Below are 21,312 nucleotides of genomic sequence, written 5' to 3' on the forward strand. Positions count from 1 at the left end.
CTTGGAAGGAAGGTGATGTGTATGTATTAATTCCTCCTCCATTTTTTAAAGGACAGACCCTCACCCTCCTTAGGAATTGAGCCCTTACTCAGCATTGTATTCTTTTTCTCAGTGTAAAAGATGCTGTATGTATTTGTATTTGTCAGTGTATTGACAATGTATTTGTCTTTATGGATATCTGAGGATTCACAAATTAAAGAAGACAGAAGAGGAAATTCACATCTCTATTTCAGACACAAATTAAGGTTAACACCAGACCAAGGAGGGAGGGAATTTGAGTCTGAAGCACAGGCACAACAGTGGAAATGTCTCCTGAGAACGTGGCCATGATCTATGTTCATGAATCAGCTGAGGAGATGACGGGAGCATCGCAGAGAGATCTGGGGCTCTTAAGGTGAGAACACCAGAAAAAAAAGTGCCCTGCCTGTTACTTCTGCATGCACTTCAGTAGGGTAGAAGATCCACCTCTTTGTCCGTTGGCTCTTGATGACTCACACAACAATGATGAAGACTCCTTAGATCTCTGTGCCATCCTCCACCTCTCATCCTAGGGGCTAATCAGTGAAGAGGCATGGACACTTCCAGTCTTCCTTTGGCTTCTGTATGACAGAACAGTACCTCAAATGATCTGGAGAAAGGTTATGTCAAAGGTGTTCAGGAAGGAGCAGCTTTTGCTTGGACACGTTAAAACACAAACCTTTGGTGACTTTAATCATTTTTTTCAGCAGTAAACTGGGTCTATAGACCTCAAAAAAATCCTAGGAAATACTTCCAGCACTGGTTGGAAAAGCTCAAGATTAAAGAACCTTTCACATCTGTTCCCTGTCACCAGCTTAAATTTAACCTATGACAGTAATGAGTGAAAGTCCACGTGCTGGTTGGCTTGTGTAAAGACTTTGTAGTCATTTCTGTGCATCACAAATGGAGTTAATTGGCAGCTGTGTCAACAGCCTCTTTGAAGGAATCGGGAGTTCATTAGGCACATGGATAGAGCTGGTCTTTCCCTGGTGAAAAAAAAAATAAAATACCCCTTTTGCATGCGGCACTTGAGATGGAGTAGCATGGGGAAACTTGCCAAGACGCTGCCTGGTTTCTAGCCATGACAGTAGTCACATTGCTAAGGACCGCTCTCATTTGGCGGCGGTCCTGCGGTTTGCCTGCCTCCCAAGCACAGAGGAGTGACAAGAAGCTGAGGGGTTCCTCCCTCACCAGCGTCTGGCACTTGCAGGACTGAGCTCTGCTTTCTCCTATCTCTGGGCAAAGGCAGAACTGCCCACCTGAACTCAAGGAGAAAATACTTAAGTCCCTAAAAAGGTCTCATTGTAAGGCATTTTTGCATGGGCTTATTGTTAAATGATTGCACATAAAAATGCATTGATGAAAGGCATCTCTATCTTTCTGTTTCCCCTTTGTGGAGTCTTTCCTTCATAAACATAATTTCAGCTATTCAGTGGTTAAAGTATTTACACCCTTTCCTTGCTCTGTAAAAGTTCCTTTCTGGAGCTGGTGCTTACTGAAAAGTGTGCTTATTGAAAGTTTTGGGTTACTGAAGCTGTGCATGTCAGCGCGGTTTCCCATCCTTCCTCACTGATGACTATGTGGACTTATTCTGGGAAATCACTCGCTACCCTTACTTAAAGATTTAAATTTTATGTAGTCTTTTCAAGAAAGAGATTGGTGATTCCACCTGTATTTGTAAATCACCACATTCACACGTTGTTTGCAGAATACCATAATCAAACATTTTGATAAGGGAAAAGGAAGACAACGGCTGTACTGAAAGACACAGTGGGCATCTGTTAATGTAACAATAGGAGGGTTTTGTATAAATTGAGGAATGCTTCCATCTCATTCCATTATGTTTCTATGGGTTCTCAAGAAAACTACTTTCATTTCTGTGCCTACATCCTGTCCCATATATTTCCTTTCTGTACCTTCTGCTGCTCCAGTGAGTGGAAATGGGCTATGGTGAGCCATGCAAGATGGATGGGATTGCTGCATGGTGTACCAAAGAGCCAGGTCACAGACAACAAAAGAGTGCTTAAAATCAGCACAGTAGGTAACATTAGCACCTGCAGGTACAAGGCAGGATATAAAAGTCAAAGAAAGAGGACTCAGTTTTGTATTTAGCATGGATACATTATATGGCATAATTATGAAATCTATTTTTTTTTGTTTTATGCTTTGCTATCTCCAAATGAATAATACCCATTATTATGTTAACATTGTACATCAGATTCTGTCTGAAAACATAAGATCATTGCTTCATATTTTTGAAGCACTTCCTACCTTCCTCAGCAGTTCTAGTATTAATGTCTGGCCTGATAATCCATATCAGATTTCGTCCTGGTCCTGAGGGCTGGACTAGATGATCCCCAAAAGTCCATCTAACCTGAATGATTTTGTGACCTATGGACAGTAAGATTTGCCACTGTGAGAAATAAGCCATAAATTATTTGTCCCACCTATGAAGCACCCTGTAGATTAATGAAAGCGTGTCTCCGTTTCCTCACAAAAAATGACTTTATTGCAGACACATGAAAGTGGAAAAAGCTATGAAACAACAGTTCTAGTATGGGTTCACTTTAACAGTCAGATTTCTCTACGTTACTCCTACAGTTAAGGTGCAATGAAAAGATAGTTTGATTCTTTTTTTTTTTTTTTTTAAACCACAAGAATAATTCTTTTAATCTCCTCTATTAACCACAAGTGATGTAAAAAGCAATACAGAACAAAGCTGTGACACTGTGTAGTTCCCTGTCTGCTTGCATTTTCTCAAATTCCACTAAAAATCAGACAAATTTAGTATTAACATTTTCTGCAAGCTTACGTTGTTATTTCCTTTAAGCAAAAAAAAATAATCTTGAGACTAACAGGAGCTCAAAGGAACACAATTTGTACAGGATAATACTGGTTATTGCACTTCAGCCACTAATGCAACTGGTCCAAAATTTGAATTCTTGGAGGAAAACAAGTTACTATTTTATTTTATTTTATTTTATTTATTTTTATTTTTATTTTTATTTTTATTTTTATTTTTATTTTTATTTTTATTTTTATTTTTAATTTATTTTAAGAATTGACTATGTGGTAGTTTGCTAAGAACCAAATATCTTGATTTCCTGAAATCTTGTACATGGGAACAAGCTAGGTCTAAGGGCTATGGGGTGGCCACTGGAATTAGTTCATTTTTTTTTTCTTTTCCCAACTCAAACTGAAATCTTTAAGCCAAGAAGTTGAAAAGCGATGCATGTTTCTTAATTTCTGAATATCCAGTTTCTGTAATCTTGAAGAATCCTGGATTTTAGAAAATGAAGAGGACATTATCCAACAATCAAAACCCTTATGCCTAAATGGTGACAAATGCCCCAGATTAGTGCATTCAGAGTCACTGGTCATTTCAGAAAGGCCTGAGAATAAAGTATTGTTTTCTAATAACATTTTTCCCATGACCTACTAAGGGGATTGTGCAATTACTACCTCCTTATCTATATATTTTTTTAGTAATGTCAATGCCCAGAGGAGATAATGTATTAGATTAATTATCTGTGAAATATATATTGGGAATTTATTATTTTCTTTCATAAGGGAAAGGGCTCTATCATGCTTTCTTATGATTATTAATGCATAAATGGTCTAAAAAATAAATACATAAAAAAAAAAACAGGGCTTGTGCTTTTTTTTTATGACTCATGGCAAAGTCTGTGACATCAGAAAATGTGGGGATACCCACATGAGAGACTTAGAGACTTTGTGGCCTGCATTTCTTTAATTTTCAGCAGAACTTAAACTTCTAAATTTACATTATGTTAATCAGTTGGGATTTATGAACACTTTTGGTTAGTTTCATGAAGTTCATTTGTTATCCAGTATGAAGTGCAGTACAATTAAATTTTGCTGTCTAAATAATAAAAAAAATAAAAAATAAAAAAAAATTATCTGAGAATTTTTAATAAAAAAACTGTCAGATTATTCCCTATCCACAGCTCATTTATGCAAAGAAAACAGCTAATATTTTAGAGCCATACTTAAAAGGGAAAAAATAATATTTTCTAAATCTGGAATAAGACAAATGCAAATACATTCCTTTGGGGCTTTGTTCCTATTTCCTGTATAGAAGCTGTAATTTTTTGTAGTATCCTTCCACCTCTTATTGCTTGTGTCTAGACATAAATTGACCATAAAACAGTATTAATATTGTATATTGCCCTGGTTAAGCGTTTTTGTTTGGCATCAGGGAGGAACTTTGAACATTTTAATGGTACTTTCTGTAGCACAGTAGTCGTGAATGAGTTTATTTTAATGTAGAAATAAATTGGTTACTGAAGGTATTTTTATTATGCATCTCCTTGTAATTTCTGCCAAATAAACAAAATATTCCTCAGATAATTGGCCTATTAGTCTGCCACTTTCTGGCTATTTTTTCTATGCTGAATTAAAGGGCCCATAAATCCTAAATTCTTTATTAGCTTGCTGACTTTGCAGAGTTTGATGGTAAATAAACTGGCACAGCATTAAAAGCTCCTTATTGAAGGAAGACAATATGGTTTTTTGTATCGACTACTGCATGATTCAATTTTCACTAAGTATCACCATGACCTTTATAACAGCACCCTGAACTTTAAAAGCCAGTTTGCATGTGGTGGTTAACTCTCCCTTGTATAATGTGGTTTTAAAAATGATGACCCAGCCTTTCCAGACCTGATAAGTGTGCAGCTGTTAGTCTAATAATGAAAACAAAAGGTCTTAAAATTCTGAGAGCAATAATTAAACATTAAGTGGCAGATTTGTGGAATTAATTGCATGTAAATGATTTTTCAATTTCATCTGCATATTATTATTATTATTATTATTATTAATAATAATAAAACTGAATGATGTTTCTTCTGTTTACAAAAAAAAAGGGTTTGAGACTTTACGTATAACTTTGAAGTCTGGTAACTAAATCAAGATATCTATCACGCTGCATGTTGCTTTTGACTCTTACATTAAAGTCATTTCCGTGGTATCTGAGTGCTTGTCCTCTGCTTCTTCCTCAGGCAAATTGTCATGAGACATCAAAATGCAGCCATGCTGAAGGCATCTACTTGAATCCTGCGGATGTTAAGTGTCAGGACCAATATTTGTACAAAAAGGCAAATCAATATTGAGTAGATCTAGATTTGGGATCTAGCTGTTTGAAAACACAAGGTGCAAATCTCTTTCCCTTAGTCTGCCCATTCCTCAGGAACTGCTGCGTTAGTATAGAGAAAGAAAGATATCGCTATTAATGCACGAATTAGATGATGGCTCACAATCACGTGCAGACCATTTCCTCTTCAATTGCCCCCTTTGAAATGTTGATATTTTTTTCTGGAGGTCAAAATTTGATAAAGAAATTTAATAGTTAGAGCAATAGTTCCAAGTACATTTTCAACTTTGCATGCTTTTTTTTTTTTTTTCAACACAGGGTATTTTTGTTTTATTTTAGGTTCTGTATTGATTTTATTTAAGTTAATACTAAGACAAATGATTAATCTGTGTTGGCACAGAAAATCTACAAATGAGAACCAGACTTCATGAGAGAAAGCTTCTGTCTTACACACTTTGTAAATCCAAACATACGTGCAAAATGCTTGCAGGTATTATTTCTGGCTGTAATGGGCAGAGAGTACAGGATGGATGTGTAAACAAGAAATTTCTATCTCTGCTATAAATTTGCTTTATATCTCATAGTTAGTCAAGGTTCACTTCATTAAACAAATGCAGTGTCTAACAGGTTTAGTGATGATGTGGAAAGGTTTCTTTACTGGTGTGCTTGTGATAATTGTACTGACTAATGTGCACAGCATTCACATCTGTCTTTCTCAAAAGTAAATTTTCAGAAGGTGATTTTCTTTTTGTCCTCCTTCCCTCTTACTCCTCATGAATATATGGGTTTTAAAACCAGCCCTGTCTGTGAAATAGCTAGGGTCTCTATGGTAGGACTGTGTGATTTACACCAGGCAATTAAAATCAATTCCTAACCTACACAAGGCACTAAAAACTGAATTGCTCAACACACTGGGCTGTTGAGCACTGTGTGGTAGATTATATTGTACCATAAGTGCTTTACTGTACTGTAAAAAGGAGAACGTAATTGCTGTGTACAACTAATATATTCAATTAGGTAAGGATAATGTTTAATAGAGCTTTTTGTTGGTTTCACTTACAACTTGTGAGTTCAAAAGAGACGCTGAAGTTAGGGAATTTCAGGATGTAGAGTGCTCTAAGTATGACATATGCTTCAACAGCCTAGCACCAAAGCTATCCTGCAGAGACAAGATTATTGTGCATTTCTGCATTGACTGAAATGGGATGGCAGTGCTTAATTTATATTGATTCAGCCTGATAATTGGCAGCTGAAGGCTGTTACAACTTGTTGAAAGAGTGCTTGTTTTCCTAGTGCAGCTCCTTAGGTGCAATGACATCAGATTCTGACTGTATCCTAAGAGCAGATATAGGAAAGTTTCTAATAGTTAAAATTAGATACCAGAAGAGCCAACTATGAACACAAATTGTTTACAGCAATTGCATCACTTCACCTGCAGGCTTCAGGTATTATTTTGTTATAACCCTGTGCAGCTCAGTGAAGACAGATTTCACTACCTAGGTATTCTTTGTGTACGATCACATAGTCCTATATTAGTAGGACTGCTATAGATGCCCTGGCTTTACCTTGGCTGTCTCCACCCATGTGAAGATGACAGATTCCCCAAGGTAAGCATCTGCCAAACCTTTGCCTAAAAGAACAACTGAGAACTGGCCACTACATGTGATAAACCCATTCTTCTCCGTAGGACTCGGTTTTCAGTGGGCACTGACAGCATGCTTATGCTTAGTCTCATATCAAATGTATAGGTACAATAAGACATGAAGGCAGCTTCTCTTTTTTCTTTTATTTTTGTTGTTCTAAAAAACTACCTGTTGTCTGGGTTTTATTGCTTACTCAAGGATATCAAAAATGCAAAAAGGAGAGTAAAAGCCTCAAAATTGTTACTGTGTGCATGTGTTTTTACATAACAGTAAATTATGATAGTTGAATCCCCAGTGTGGCTGATCTGTTTTAAAGCCTGTCTTCAGATGAGGATTCAACACAAAGGAATTGTTATATTCATTCTCGATATTCCTCAAATTAAGAACTTTCGCACACCACAGAAATTCATGCGTGTGTCACAACAGCAAGGTGTTAGCGCACGTTATCTCCTTGCCTGTTGACAATCCAGATATGTCCCACTGACGCTGACAGCGAGCAGAGCCCCTGTTCTAAAAATGGACCCAAGCAGCAGAAGGGCTCCTCAGCCTTCTTAACCTGGTAAGGCCGGGGTATGAGCTGGCTGGCCCCCAGGCTGCCTGGCAGCAGTGGCATTTCATTCCTGACCACGCAGGAAGGGCTCCGCAGTCAAATTATTCAGCAGAGGGGGAGAATCGAGCACTGAGCATAAGCTACTCTCTGCCTTCTACAAGGCTCTTCTTATTGAGCCAGTTCCAAGTTCCAAGACATTTTTATTCACCACCATTCTCCTCCTCCTCCACCAAAAGACTGGGGCTAAAGCCAAAAATTCAGTGAATTCTCTATAGTCTGCTCCAATGGGCACAACAATAACCTATTTAATCATGTGTTTGGTGGCCGCAGCGCTGCCGGCCTATAGCGCTTATAGCGGATACCTGGGCCCTTGGAGAAGACAGGGAGGGCTCCGCTAAAGAGTAGGGCAGCTTTTCACGTTGAAGAGATTTATTCAGTGCAACTCTGCCACTGGATTCAGGCTCTGAACGAGGGTCACTGGTGTCACCCATGTGACATTTGGGGCAATGCCTGGGGGTTTGTCCTTATCAGTAGTTGAGGCCCTTCTCCTTGCTATCATGGCTAGGCTAATATCTTCCCTCCTGCTCTTGTCAGCCCCAGAAAGCCTACTCAGGGGTGAGTCCATAGCTGCTGGTAAAGGATGCTGTCAGTGCTCAGGCTTCCTCCACTTCTGCCTGGCCCTGGAGGGGTCTGCCACCCCACTGAGCATCTCTCACCACCTACAGTGGTGGGCAGGAAGCTGCCTTGTGTGAGCACAGACATCATGGCTAAGGCCAGCAACACCTGAAGTAGCACAATGAGCACGTCTGAAACATGTGAGTGAAGCCACATGCACATCTCTTGCATGTGTTAAGACTGGCAATATATGTAATGAGTTCATTTTCACTTGAGCACAATGCCCCTGATCTTACTGATCCTTTTCCTTATCCAAGTGCAGGCTTATGAACACCGGAGTAAGCAGCCTGTGATCTTCTGCCTCTTAGCCCCTTCTGGCAAAAGCCTTGAAATGTGCAGCGGGCTGAGACTGAGGATGGAGGAAGGTAGGGAGCAGGGAGCGGGGCATGCGGGGACCACTTGTTTGTGACCACAGGCAGAGCTGGGCCTCAGAGCCATGCTGGAGCAATTATCCCAGGCAGCTCTGGGCAGGGAGACCAAAGCAGACTGACGAGTAATTTTAAAAAAGCACTCACAGCCCCCTGTCACTGCTTCTGCCCTCTGTGGTTTTAGGGAACACTGTGCAGGAAAAGGCATGCCAAGGCCTTAGGGAGAGGGGTAGGCCGGTGCTTTCAGCCTCCATCGCCTCCTGCTTTTAGCCAAAAGCAATATTTTGTTGGGTACAGGCGGGAGTGCTGACAGTAAGGTAGGAGTGGGATCAGTCTGACAGCTGGGCTTTGTAAGTGTGTTTCTGGAGGGGGGAATTGCCCTTGGCTCTGTAGCCAAATGGCCTCTCCAGGAGGAGGGAGGGAGGCAGGAGGGAGGACCACAAAATCATCTTTGAGACTGAATGCAATCGTAAGATGGTTGGCCTACCCACTGCTCGCAGCAGCAAGCTCTCGTTTCATTAGGTGAATTTAAAAATGTATGGGGAGGTTATCATTTTTTCAGACTATTATAATACTATATATGTGCATACATACAGGAGAAGTATATATTTCAATAATAGATATATATACTCTCAGGATTTTACAAAAAGATTACATATTCTTCCCCAAAGGAGGAAAGCTGCTCTTTCACACTGCTTGAAAATATGTTACATTTCTCATTCTCTAAGAATTTCATTCACACTAAACATTATTCCTCTCTCAGAGGCCAGGTTGTTTGTGAGAACTGAACTGTAAATCACTGGATAGCTCAATCTGATAGTGATTCTTCTCCACTGTTTGCTTTTTTTTTTTTTGAAAGGGCTCAGAAAAGTGAATTAACAGGAGTAGTAGCCCAGGATTTTCTGTGTTCCCAAGTCTCTGTGGGTGAGAGTGAAACAGACAGGGATGAGTCTCTGGCAGCCCAGTAGGTCAAACAAGAAGAGGTGGTTTTAGGGAAGGGTAACCACAGAAGGAGTTAACTCAAACTGGATGTAACAAATGAAAATATGCATGCACATACATCTAGAAGGGACCTACTATTTGATCCTAAATTAGAGCTATTATGCTTACAAATAAGAAATCCACTTCTTGTTTAGCACAGAAACTGTCTTTGTGCTCATTACTTTGGTTGACTCCACAGCCTATGTTTAAAATGCCCCAAGGCTAGGATTGCTGTTTTTCTCCAGTCACACAGCAATACACATTTCAGCACCAATTCAACTTAGCTCAAAAAGCTGAAGTAATGCTAGTCTGGAAGCTAATACACCAAATTATATTTTCCCTCCATATTCAGAATTTGGTCTGTGGAGTATCAACTGTTTAAACTTAGTGACATTTTAAGTCCACTTGGAAAGTAAGAAATAGATTTTCTACTTCTGTGAAAGTCATCCGACAAGTAACCCAAGCATTTGGTTCTCTGATGTGAAAACTACAATATTTTGCACAGCTGGAAGGTAAGGCTAAATATCTGCCTCTTCTGGACCACTTCTCAGGTCTGTAGAAATATTAGTTCTGCTACACAAAGGAAAAAATAGACATTCTCATAAAACGTGTCTTGCAAGAATTGTTTCTGGGTTTCTGCAGGGAATGGATTGTGTCCTTTTCTATTGGTACTTGCAGATACAAAGTGAAAAATGCTAAGTGCAAGGGAAGGGGGTTAAAAATAAATTTGAAGTACCAAAAAATCTAATAAATTGGGTGAGCGTGGAAAAATTCTGACAGACTATATAATTAAAAAGGTTTATTTACCTTCTTTTCTGTGACCAGAAGTATAGGAAGCCCAAAGGGAGGAGAAGTGGAATGAAAAACAATATACTGTTAATAACCCAGCTGGTACAGACAAAGGAAGTGTCTGTGAGAGAGAGCAGAGGGAATGTGGGAGAATGCTGCCTGCTGTCTCTGCGTTTCCTAGTGAAAACCTAGCTGAATATTATGCCTGTGTTCTCCCTGACTCCGCTTTCTGGAGAGATGTTGTCAGCACCTTTTGCAACCCAACGCACTCGGTATCTTGGCCCCAGTATGTCGCTGGTCACAATATGCTTTAGTGAATTTTTTATCTCCTGGGGCATGAGCAGAACCTGAGTCTTTCATTCCTTTCTTTCATCTCTTTGAGGCATAACCCGTTCCCTGAAGTCATTGTTGATATGGGATTTCCTTGTGGTGGCTGCAAAACTGTATTACCAAATTGTACACGTTTTGCCACCACAAGTGATTCTGACAATTTTCTGCAGCCATTGAAAAGTGCTTTCCTAATGAGGGGGGTGAACGGGTCAAATAATTTCCTTTTGCTGCTTTTGCAGCCCAGAAGATTCCCAAATGCTGAGACAGATTCCTTATTCTCAGAAACATGTTCATTTATTCTGTTGTTTTCTGGTCAGGATTAACCCTGCACGCTGATACAATTTCCTTCAGGCAAATTTAGATCTAGATCTAAATTCTGATGTTGTGCTATTGCCTTATGTTTACAACAGGGCAGCAGCTTCATCCAGAGGATAGGAGGCAGAGGTGGAACTAAGCCACGTGGTGCTAAGAACCTATGATGTAACGTCAGCGTCCTCAGCATCAAGATGTATATATACTGTAATTGTGACTGGTGTGTGACTTGAACACTGCCCATCCGCATGACCCTAATAGTGATCAGGATGTGGGATGGCTATGGGAAGGTCTAAGAAAAAAGCAGCACACCTGAAAGGCAGCTAGCATCATTTCACAGAGGGTATGCTGGTGCCACAGCTACTTGAATACTTGATGGTGCTCTATTTTTTTGGGCGGCGGGAGATGGGGGTAAATGCATGGAAAGAGACAAAGTCCTTTTCCTTTGATGTTCATACTTCAATTTCTTTAAATGGGCACAAGAGTTTGATGGCATTTTCAGCATCTATTTAAATAGATTGAAGTGACTCTGAGTCACTCTACTGTAAAATCTGTACAGTTTTGAAAAGCATGGGGCAGCCCTGCTGAAAGTCAGAAAAGAGAACAAAGAACAGCTACAATAAATAATAACCCTGTGAAAAAAAACACCAGAAAGACTGAGAGCCTGCCACCATAAACATTATTTTACAGGAAATGACAGTTCCTTAAAAATATTGAGAATAATTCTCTAAGGGAAGGAGAAAAACAACAAACCCTTTTCAATTTTAGAATTACCCAGTGATGTCAAGGCTAAACCATTCCTGTCTTGTGATCTTGACTAGATGGTCTCTGAGTAAAAGTGCTGCAGGAATATAAAAGTAGCTCTTACTGTAACCCTGGATTTTGCAGCCCTGGTACAAATATGGCTGGTACAGTATGACTTCTGGTCACGTCAGCATCTTCTATGCCTTGTCACAGCAGCTCACCGTGGATAGGCGCAGTTGCCCAGAGCTGTTTGTTTGGAGATTGAACTCTGTCTTGAAGACACTGCTCCTTCCAATGTGCTACCCACATGCCTTAATGGTTGGCACCTGCACTTGGGTGGGTGTTAGCTGCAAATCTGCATTTGGGTGCATGAGGGATAAGAGGGGACACTCAGAGACATCTACCTGAAGCAAACCCTGTCCTCTCCATACAAATGAGCCAGATCATGGCAGAGATGAGGGATGGTGTGTTCCCCTCCTAGATATGCAATGCCTCTCAGGTGGTATTTATTTCATACTGACATGCAAAAGGACTGCAACTGCTCGATCAGTTTGTTCATGAGGAAAGAATTGGCTTCTAATAATTGGTCTTAAGCCTTGAGTATGCTGATCCTGACTTTCTTACTCTCAGGTAAGAGTAAACCCTGGGATCTGCAAGCTCTGCACTAATTTAGAAACATGCATTTCACTAAATACTCTAAGCCTGTGTGCAGGGAAAGTACAAACCAAACATGGGACATAGGGAATTCGCCTCCTATTTTTAGAGTGCTTTGAAAGTGCATGCTTAAATGGGAGAGCTGAATTAAGCCCAAGACGTTTTCCCCACAACTGTAGTTTAATAACTATACCAGCCATGATTTTTGTATTGATAAGAGCAGTTTTATTATTGAAAGATGCTTTAGAGTCATTTCACAGCTTTTTGTGCTGTTTTAAGTTCTACAATGAGCCACTTGATTAATGTCTTTGTAAAAGCTTCTCTTGCAAAGGAGAAGCTTAAAAACAAAGCAGACAGGAAAAAATAAGGGAAAACATTTCTTTAAATAGAAATTGAAATCCATTCTTCTTATCTAGCATGTTTTCATCTGCAAAAAGACATGCACCATATGTTTATTAAAAAATTTGATCCCAGCCAAAGAGTTCTTATCCTCCTCCATAGGTTTTAGTTCTGTACTCTGCAAATGAACAGAAGCCACTTTGATAAGGGTATGAAAAATAGCGAGAGGAGAGCAGCCTGAAATGTAACCCCTGCAAAGCAACTTGTGAGTATTTTGCAGATACGTAGAAGGGATTGGAAAAAGAGGAAAGACTTCCTTCTCAGGTATGCTTGCATGTGTAAGGGACGTGAGGAGTTAAGAGCACCCTCATCCTAGAGGAAGGAGCAGATCTTTCTGCCTTGTCCTAAGAACAATAAAATTCAGTTCTGCCTCCAATCTGTGCGAGATTTGAAGGGACTCATTCACTTCAGAGTAAATACATCAGTCAGATATCTCACTGTAGTGCTAGAGGCATGAACCCCAGGTCAAGGTACCAAAAGGTACAAACAGCCTGTTTGTCTTGATTACTTGTGCTTCGGAGTCCAAGGGGGCTAGTGACCTTGTTAAGGTCTGGGTTATTCCTTTGTGTCCTTTTGACTGCAAAAGCCAGCATCTTTTTGTCAGTTTAGATAAGGTGATAAGGCATAAGGTTTAGCCTTATACTCGGCTATGTCCCTCTTTATGGAAATAAAAATGTTGGGTGCAAAATTTCCTGTTTGATTTGTGTAGGCATTCATCCCTCTGCCTTTTCTGTTTTGTCTTTCTGGTCCCTGTATTAGAGCAAGAATAACTTTTGTTTTTTTTTAGTTGCTTTTGCCTCTCTTCTGAAGGAAACATGTAGAAAAGGGATAGAATATTACAATGGATCTTTAGTTAAAACGTGACTGTGATCTTCATAATCATTTGGGATTTTTCTGAATATGAAGAGGAATTGAATGTGAATTACATGATGAGATTCATCAGCGGGATGTTGACCATTTGCAGTCTTCCAAATGTCCATGCATAGTTTTGCAAAAAATACAATAATCATCCTGTTTATCCAGACATAATACACACTTAGGGTAATGCTATACCACAGAGTTGAGTTTTCCATAATAGGAAAGTTGGCTCTAAATTCAGGAATTCCCTTAATGTCAAAACTAATTGTGTATTTTGCTGTGGGCTGATTAAAACCTGTTGTCCTCCACTGTTGCAGTTTTTGTGGCAGATGTGCTGATTTTCCATATGAGCTGAGTTGACCAAGGAAAGACAAGGATGCTAAGGAGGTATTGGCACAGCCCAATGTCAGGTATCTGGGCTCTATAATAATGATGGAAAACCTTATGGCAACAGATGCTACTGTGAATCAGCTGGGCTTCCTGGCAGTCTGCTGTAATTACCACCCCTTCTGCCTATAGGGGTCTGTGATGGGCTCACTGTCACCTCCCTAGTCTTGCTAAGGAGTTAGTGGAGGGAGAGATGAGCATCATCAGAGAAAAATCCAGCACTCCCCAAATAGGAGCCCAGCTGCCACCCAGTCGTATGCTCTGGATTGCCCTCTGGAGGTGTCAGCTGCTCTCTGTTAACTTTATAGAAAGATTGGGCTCCCAAGTTGAATGGTGAAAATATCTGTAGGGCATTCCTACTTCAGACTGATTGCAGATCTGATCTGTATGGGTGCCCCCTTCAATAATCAAAGAAGTCAACATATGGGCAGATGTTTGTGCAGCAGCACAAGCACCTCAGAAGGTGTGGTGGAGCAGATGCTCTGGCCTCACTGCTGATGCTGTGTGCCTGTTTTGGGGCTGGCAACCACCCATACAAGCCCCGCAGGAGCAGGATGGATGCAGTGATTTGTGCCTGGGTTGTTGCAGTTTGTGACACTCGCAGGCAGGTGCTCCATGGATCTGCCACATGTGCCATGCCTGGATGCCAGCACCCGCCTCTGCAGAGGGAAAAACAAACAAACAACAAACATGAGCATTTGGTTTATAAACTCCATGAAAGCAGAGCACTGCACAACAATGTTAGTGTCTGATACTCCAGAGCCCCTTGTGCTCCTCTGACTTGACCCCAAAGTGAGTGATAATGGACTGTACTCACAAATTGAATCCACTTGCTATATCAAAACATGCATTTCTATTTTTACTGGGCAGGCCCAGCAGTGTGCTCAGTTACTATTATTTTATTTTCAGGAAGATTTTTGTAATTTTGAGGGCAGAAATATAACTGGAAAAGAAAAATACAGAGCTAATGGGTTAGCATAACAAAAGGTACCAGAGTGGGTACAGATCCTCAATATTAGAGTAAAGGATCTATTCCCAGAATGGAATCCAAAACTTTTTGTTTAGGTTCTGTCTATAACACAAATGGAAAGTTTGACTTCTCTGGATAATGATCCAAAAGTCTCAGAAGCAGTGAAAGGAACCTCCACTAGCTACAACACACTAAAAATAGTGCTGCATCTGAAATTCCGCTTTTTTTATTTTTTTTATTTTTTTATTTTTTAACAAAACCAGTTTGGGGATGCCTGTGTGGGATACAAAATATTTTCCCTGGTCACACGCCTGCATCAACTGGGCATGTAAGTCTCAGTTCGAACCTCAGACCATGGGATTATATATTTTAGATTCTTTGCATTTTTATTGTTCAGTCTGTAGCACAATGCTGAATTAAACTGGTGTCTGAATGAAGGCTTAGAATTGAGCTTTTTTTAAAGCAAAGAAAACCTATAAATTAGGATTCCTTCAAAACAATTTGATCCCATGATCTAGGTCTTGCTGTGGTGCTGATGCATCCCTTTTTCCCTGGCCATTTTTAACTGGAAGACACCACTGTTCTTTTCCAGCCCATGTACCTGGATTTCTTTTTGCCTGGACCATAGCACAGGCTGAGGGAGAGGGAGGGCTGAGGATTGGTGAGATGGTGCTAGGGTATTGCACCCAGACCAGGGAGCTCCAAACTCAGAGCCCTGCAATTTGGATGCAGATATATTTATTTTTATGGTGCCTCTGCCATCAGATCAGCTAAAAAACATCCTCTGCACTCCAGTCATGCATTGCGTAAGTTTTATGTTCCTTTTCCAGTGGCATTCTTTCTCTTATGAATGAATGCAATGTTTTTCTAAGACATGCTTACCCTCTTGCGCTATGAAAAAGATGTATTACAAGCTGTGGCATTACAGGTTATCTCACATCAGCTGAGGGGCTTGCCCTTTGCCAGCTATGACTCCTTGGCTGGGAGCTTGTGGTCCGTGCCAGTCATCCAGGCCACCAAGGCTGGGAGCAGTGGCTGTCTGTCCAGCTGGTGGTGCGACGGGGTTTTTGAGAGCTCAGCTCGAAGCTGTCTCAGTGGTAACTCGTTGGAGTTGCTGAATTTTCACCACTACACTGTCTGACCTCAGAAACAGTCAATTAGCAGTGACTTCTTTTTTTTTTTTCTGTGGCTGTCAGGCAGCGTGCATGACTTTCACCTTTCACCTCAAAGTAGACTAAATTTCTAACGTTATTATCTAATTATAGCACTGGTCATTGGAATGGAAAATTATTGTTACTTGTTTTTCCGTTGTTGGTTGCTCTGGGGACAGATACCCCTATCCAAATATGTTAGCTTAAAAAATTATTTTTAAAAGCACGCTGCTGTACAGAGCAACCCTGCCAGGTACTTCTCTCTTTTGCCTGGAGTTATTCATCCGCTGGCTTCTTCTGCTATTTCTTGACTCCCTCTTTCCTACCCGAGACAAGGATAAAGCACATAAAACCATTCTCTTCGTTTCTCCTCGCTTTGCCCCCCTTGTCCCAGCCCAATTTCTCCTGTAGTTTCTAAGGTCAGCTCCTATGGAGGTTTCTTCTGCAAGGATGGAAAATGAGAAAGGGCGAGAAAGGAAGGAAGGACTGTGTGTCCACACTGTGCAAGGAATCATGTTAATAGGAAATGTTGCAAACAAAATTGGTGGTTGAACGGTCTTTTCTAGGCCTTGCAGTCATAGGGTATCAAAGCATATACTCCCATGCTGGATGTTGCAATCTTTGAGCTGCTGTCTCCATTACCAGAATTGTCTCTGATGCTTTTGCTTCCCTCTAAAGTGCCTGCAGCAGCAATGACAGACTGAATACTGCCTGGTTCAAAAGGACTTTTTCAGTGTGTGTTTAAAGGGAAGAAAGAGGAGATGCTGTCCTTCTCCAGTCCTTTCTGAGAGAGGGGTTTGCAGTAGCAGGTTCTGAAGAAAGGCAGGGGGGCACAAGGTGGAAGGGATAAAGGGATGCCAAAACCAGACCCTTTGGCATTTCGGCATCTTGTTGAAAGGGAATGCTCCTTGCCTGCCAGCCCCAAGTGAGCGAGGAAGAGCGTTTGGGGGACATGGCTGCCCACTGTCTGGCTGTCAGGGATGAAGCATTTCAATCACAGTCAGCCTAAACTGGCCTTGAACTAAGGGCCTGGAGGAGTTAGTGGTTTCCTTGATTGCGTAGGCTCAGCTGGAGGAAGGAGTTCTGGCTGAAACGCAGGTGTGTGCAGCGATGTCTGCTCTTTCACTTGGGTCATAAATCTATTATTTTACTGTTATACTGCCCCGCAGAGAATTCTGGTTTTGGTTCAGTGTGCTTTGGGATCTGCTCAGCCTCATTTCTTGTTGCTCTGAGCTGATGCAGCCAGCAAAAGTGTAAACTGCGATGGTGCTCCTGTGATGTGAGGGGCTGGCTCTCCCTGGCTACCAAACTGAATATAACTCACATCACCACGACAGCAGAGCAAAGTTTACAGCCATTACTGGAGGAGTCCAGAGCGATGTTTTATGTTTTTATTCCAGCTAGCCCAGATCTACTGCATAGCTGTGTGTTTACAGCAATCTGCGTAGGACTGTCTTGGAACCACTTCATTGCATCCCACAGTTATCACTTTACAATTAGCTAGAGTCAAGCCAATAATCTCACAGAATATAACCAAGAGTAACTGTATTTCATGTCATGGTTCCAGTCTTGTTTAAAAATTTTCTTAAAACTGCACTTGAAATAAAAATGCATTTAACAAATATCCTAAATGGTTAACTCCTATTCAGTGACGAATAGGATGTTTATTGCTTGTGGTTTCTTCAGATTGAAAATGAATCTCAACAAGTTATGATCTTATACTAGACAGTTTTAATTATGTGACATGCCTGGTTGTTATTTGAGAGTCCTGCTCGTGTTTGGATTCTTAACACGCAGGGAAAAAAAATCATAGTTTGTTGTTTATGAAACGATTCTTTCAGAATTTGGACAATCTTTTTCAAAATTCTTTCCATTTCAAATGTAATTACACTCAGGCAGGTAACCATGCACATTGAATTAGAATTTTTTTTTCTACTTTTCTTTTTACACCACCGAGGAATGGTGCTTAAAATTCCTTAGCATCATGTGCCTCTGAAAACTTAAAATACTAGTAATCTAATGAGAAATTATCAACACTGCTAGCAATCCTCCATTGCAGGGACAATCCTATACTTATTCCACCAAAAAAAATTAAATCTTGCAAGCAGACACAACTGTAGCTTGACTGCTGTAACTTATTTGACATGAAATGAGCAGACATAATTCCTGTACAGTTGCTAAAATTTGCTCCTGATCTGAGTAGGTTCACAGCTATGAAATGTTGTAACTGCCTGAGAAGATCCCCCTCTCCTTTCTCCTCCTTCATCCTCCCTCATTAAAGGAAGTCCAAGAGCTCTCTGTGGTATTGATCCAGTTGTGTAATGCACGCGGGGAGCTCGGGGATGTGTTTCCAGCGGTTCAGCCAGCAGCCCTGTCCTGTTAGTCCTCTGTACCAACCACCAGATAAAAAAGATAACACCATTTTTCTAATGACTCATTAGGAATGCCGCTCCTAATGATTAATTTCTGATACACGTGGAAGTGTTCAGTCACCAGGAACAGTTTTAATTTCTTACTGCAGCTACGGTTAATGGCACCTCGAGGTACCATTTGGGTATATTCTGCTGGGTTTGGTGTCCTACAAAATGTGACTAAACCAGGACTGCTTCAGTGTGCGACAGGTCTCTCCTACTGTGTTTTACGTTACTCTGAGGTAATGCTAATAATGTTTGTCTGCTTCCTAACCGGTCAGGTTGTATAACCATGCAGAACAAGACCAGCAGTCAACATTAGCATTTTAAATACAAAGGTTTCTATCAGCAGATTTTTACTGCATGAGACAAAATTTCTAGACAGACACTGTTCCACGAAGAGGGAAGCTTAACAAAAGACAGCAGGGAAAAAGGCCCAGACCTTTAGCAATGCATCTGACTGTAGAGAGCTTTCTGCAGACCCTGTGGCCAGTCAACTGAAGTGAGTGGTGAAATTGTGGGATAATGAACGGAAGATAAATTAAGCACGGGGGAAATTTGGGGCTCCTAGGGAACTTGTGTGTTCTGCTGGGGCGGGTGAATATTTCTGAGGATGCCTACTCAGCATACACTGGAGTGGAATGAATTTCCTTATTGTGAGGCAAGACAAGCTCATCACTTAAGATAAAATAGTTAAATAGTTATGACCTACGGCTGGTGCAGGGGAGTTAAACTGACTTTGAATGCAAAATAGGTTTGAACTGTTTTTTTTTTTTTCTTTTTTTTTTTTCTTTTTCTTTTTTGTCTTTTTAACTTTTCTTGAACCAGAACTGAACTTGCTGAACTTGCTTGTTATCCTGAAATTTAGCTGACTTCACACTGGAAGTGAACAAATAACAGCTTCATTCAGAGCTGACTGTGAACTAAGCTGAAAAACCTACTCGTGTGGCTCCTGGTGTGCCACTGCAGGCTGCTGCCCTGGCTGCTCCCAGGACTGAGCATGAGAAGGGCTTCCAGAGCAGGTAAGAGGAGCACCATGTTTCCCTGTAGTCTCAGACAGCAAGGAGCAAGAGGCAAAACACACCAGTTAGTCATGGCTGTAAATGTTAAAGCCATTTCCTTCTCTGCAGGTCCCCAAAGCAGGACTCTCATATTGTGAGAATGACAAATACAAACCAGCTTTGTACTACCGTGGCTACTCTGAAAAGGCTTCAGTGATTTTTCCTGCCTTGGTGGGCCTTAATGCCTTACCTCTTCTTTGTAGAGGTAAGTCAAAGAAATACGGTAGTTGAGGTGATTAGAGGATGTTTCTGAGCAGGACTGTTTAAGACAGCCAGTCAGCTCAATGCAGTGAATTTCAATGAGCAATAGTGATTGATTACATTCTGCCTAATAGGATCGGTGGACACAATACATACTGGACTTCTTTTTTTCCCCCAACATCCCTCTTGGCCTCTGAACTATGTTAACTGCAACTCATTTTGCATATCGGATGAAGCAGAGACAATATTTTCCCCAAATTCCCCCGAGTTATTGCTACAAGAAAGGCGATGAGGTAAGGTGGAACAAAGCTCTCTGTGGCTGAAGTTTGTTCTTTTATAAACGTAAGTTTTTCTTCTCTGTCATCAGCAAGGCCTCCTCAACCTCCTTGCTGCTGAAATGTTTTCATCCGCGGTGGGTGTTACACACCTGGTGAGGGTCTGAGGTCCTGGTAGCTGCAAGGAAGGGAAAAAAGTGCTGCTCGGTGGTGAGATCACTGCTAGCACGTGTGCTGTGCGCTGGATGGCTCTCAGAGCCTGGCAATTTCCTCTGCTTTGCAGAGGGCAAAAAAACCCTGTGTGGCCCACAATGTGCTTTCACTAAGTGGTGTGTCCTCAGGGAAGGAGAAGAAGCTCTCCTGCTTTGCCTTGAAATTGCTTTCCATGTCACTTGCACAACAGTTAGCAGCTAAATAAACTCCAGGCTATCCTCTAGACATGGTTCTCTACTGGGAGTCACTTTATATACATTTCATTCGACAGATACTTTTCCCTTTACTTCAGTTTCTCATTCTGTTTTGCATATTTTAGTCAGAATCCTATGCTTTATTGTTCCCACGCTGGTGAATAGTGCTCCTCCAGTTCTCGGGATAATGCATTTACTGATCCTGCCCACAGCTGGATGACAGAAGGTGTACATGCTCGTCGGCAAGGCCGTGATCTATTTTTTGTGCTTCTTTCCACCACAGAGGTAGGGTTGGAGGATGGATGTCTTGTCGTTCTACCAGAACGATGTGTGTGCAAACAGTTAACTCCCGGCAGCTGTTGGGAAGAAATGTTGTAATTTACACAAAAGGCGATTTAGCCAAAAGGTGGCACTGCGGCTGCATAGATTTTGCTGCAGATCAGCAGTCTCGCAGAAGTTAATGAGCCATTCAATACGTGTATTGTAACTCCACTTTTCATACCTTGTCAACGGTAAGTATAGGTAAGTATTAAAAACTGGCTAATTATTTCCCAAACATTAGAATAATAGCCATGTTTCAGGAGCAACCAATTTGGTAACCATATTGTAAAAGTAATGAATACTTTATCCTAGCTTTAGGGAATCTGGACAACCGAATAAAAAAACAACCAAACAGAAAGCCAATCGATACCTGAAAATGTGCTGCCAAAGTGGACAGAATATTTCAGCTCTGCGTGTGTCCTACACACAGACTGTTTGTCCTGACTGCTTGCTTTGTGGCCTCTAGGGCAAGGAGAGAGACATTCCTCAGTAGCTTGTTCTCAGGACAGATCCCATGCTCTTAAAAGCAGTTCTGAGGCTGGCTGTACCATGGGCTGGTGAGATGCTTCGTTAGCAGGCTAAGCACTGCGCAAGCCTCGTGTTCTGCCACCTACAGACTGGGCCACTCAGCAGGCTCACAAAGGCCACTGCGTGCCAAAACGCATGCCAGCAGATTGGGAACCCAATGCCCAGG

At 41.1% G+C, this 21,312-nt stretch overlaps 1 protein-coding gene across 1 annotated transcript in view; it reads left to right on the forward strand.

The window, feature by feature from the left end:
- The first annotated feature begins 326 nt into the window (after positions 1-326).
- The window catches only part of PIEZO2 (piezo type mechanosensitive ion channel component 2), a 334,423-nt gene continuing 313,437 nt past the window's right edge, over positions 327-21,312 (forward strand). Inside the window, exon 1 of the mRNA XM_050708773.1 lies at positions 327-394. Within this exon, the coding sequence (XP_050564730.1) occupies positions 327-394 (68 nt within the window). The remainder of the gene's footprint in view (positions 395-21,312) is intronic.

This window comes from Cygnus atratus, chromosome 2 (assembly GCF_013377495.2).
Source record: "Cygnus atratus isolate AKBS03 ecotype Queensland, Australia chromosome 2, CAtr_DNAZoo_HiC_assembly, whole genome shotgun sequence".
NCBI lineage: Eukaryota > Metazoa > Chordata > Aves > Anseriformes > Anatidae > Cygnus > Cygnus atratus.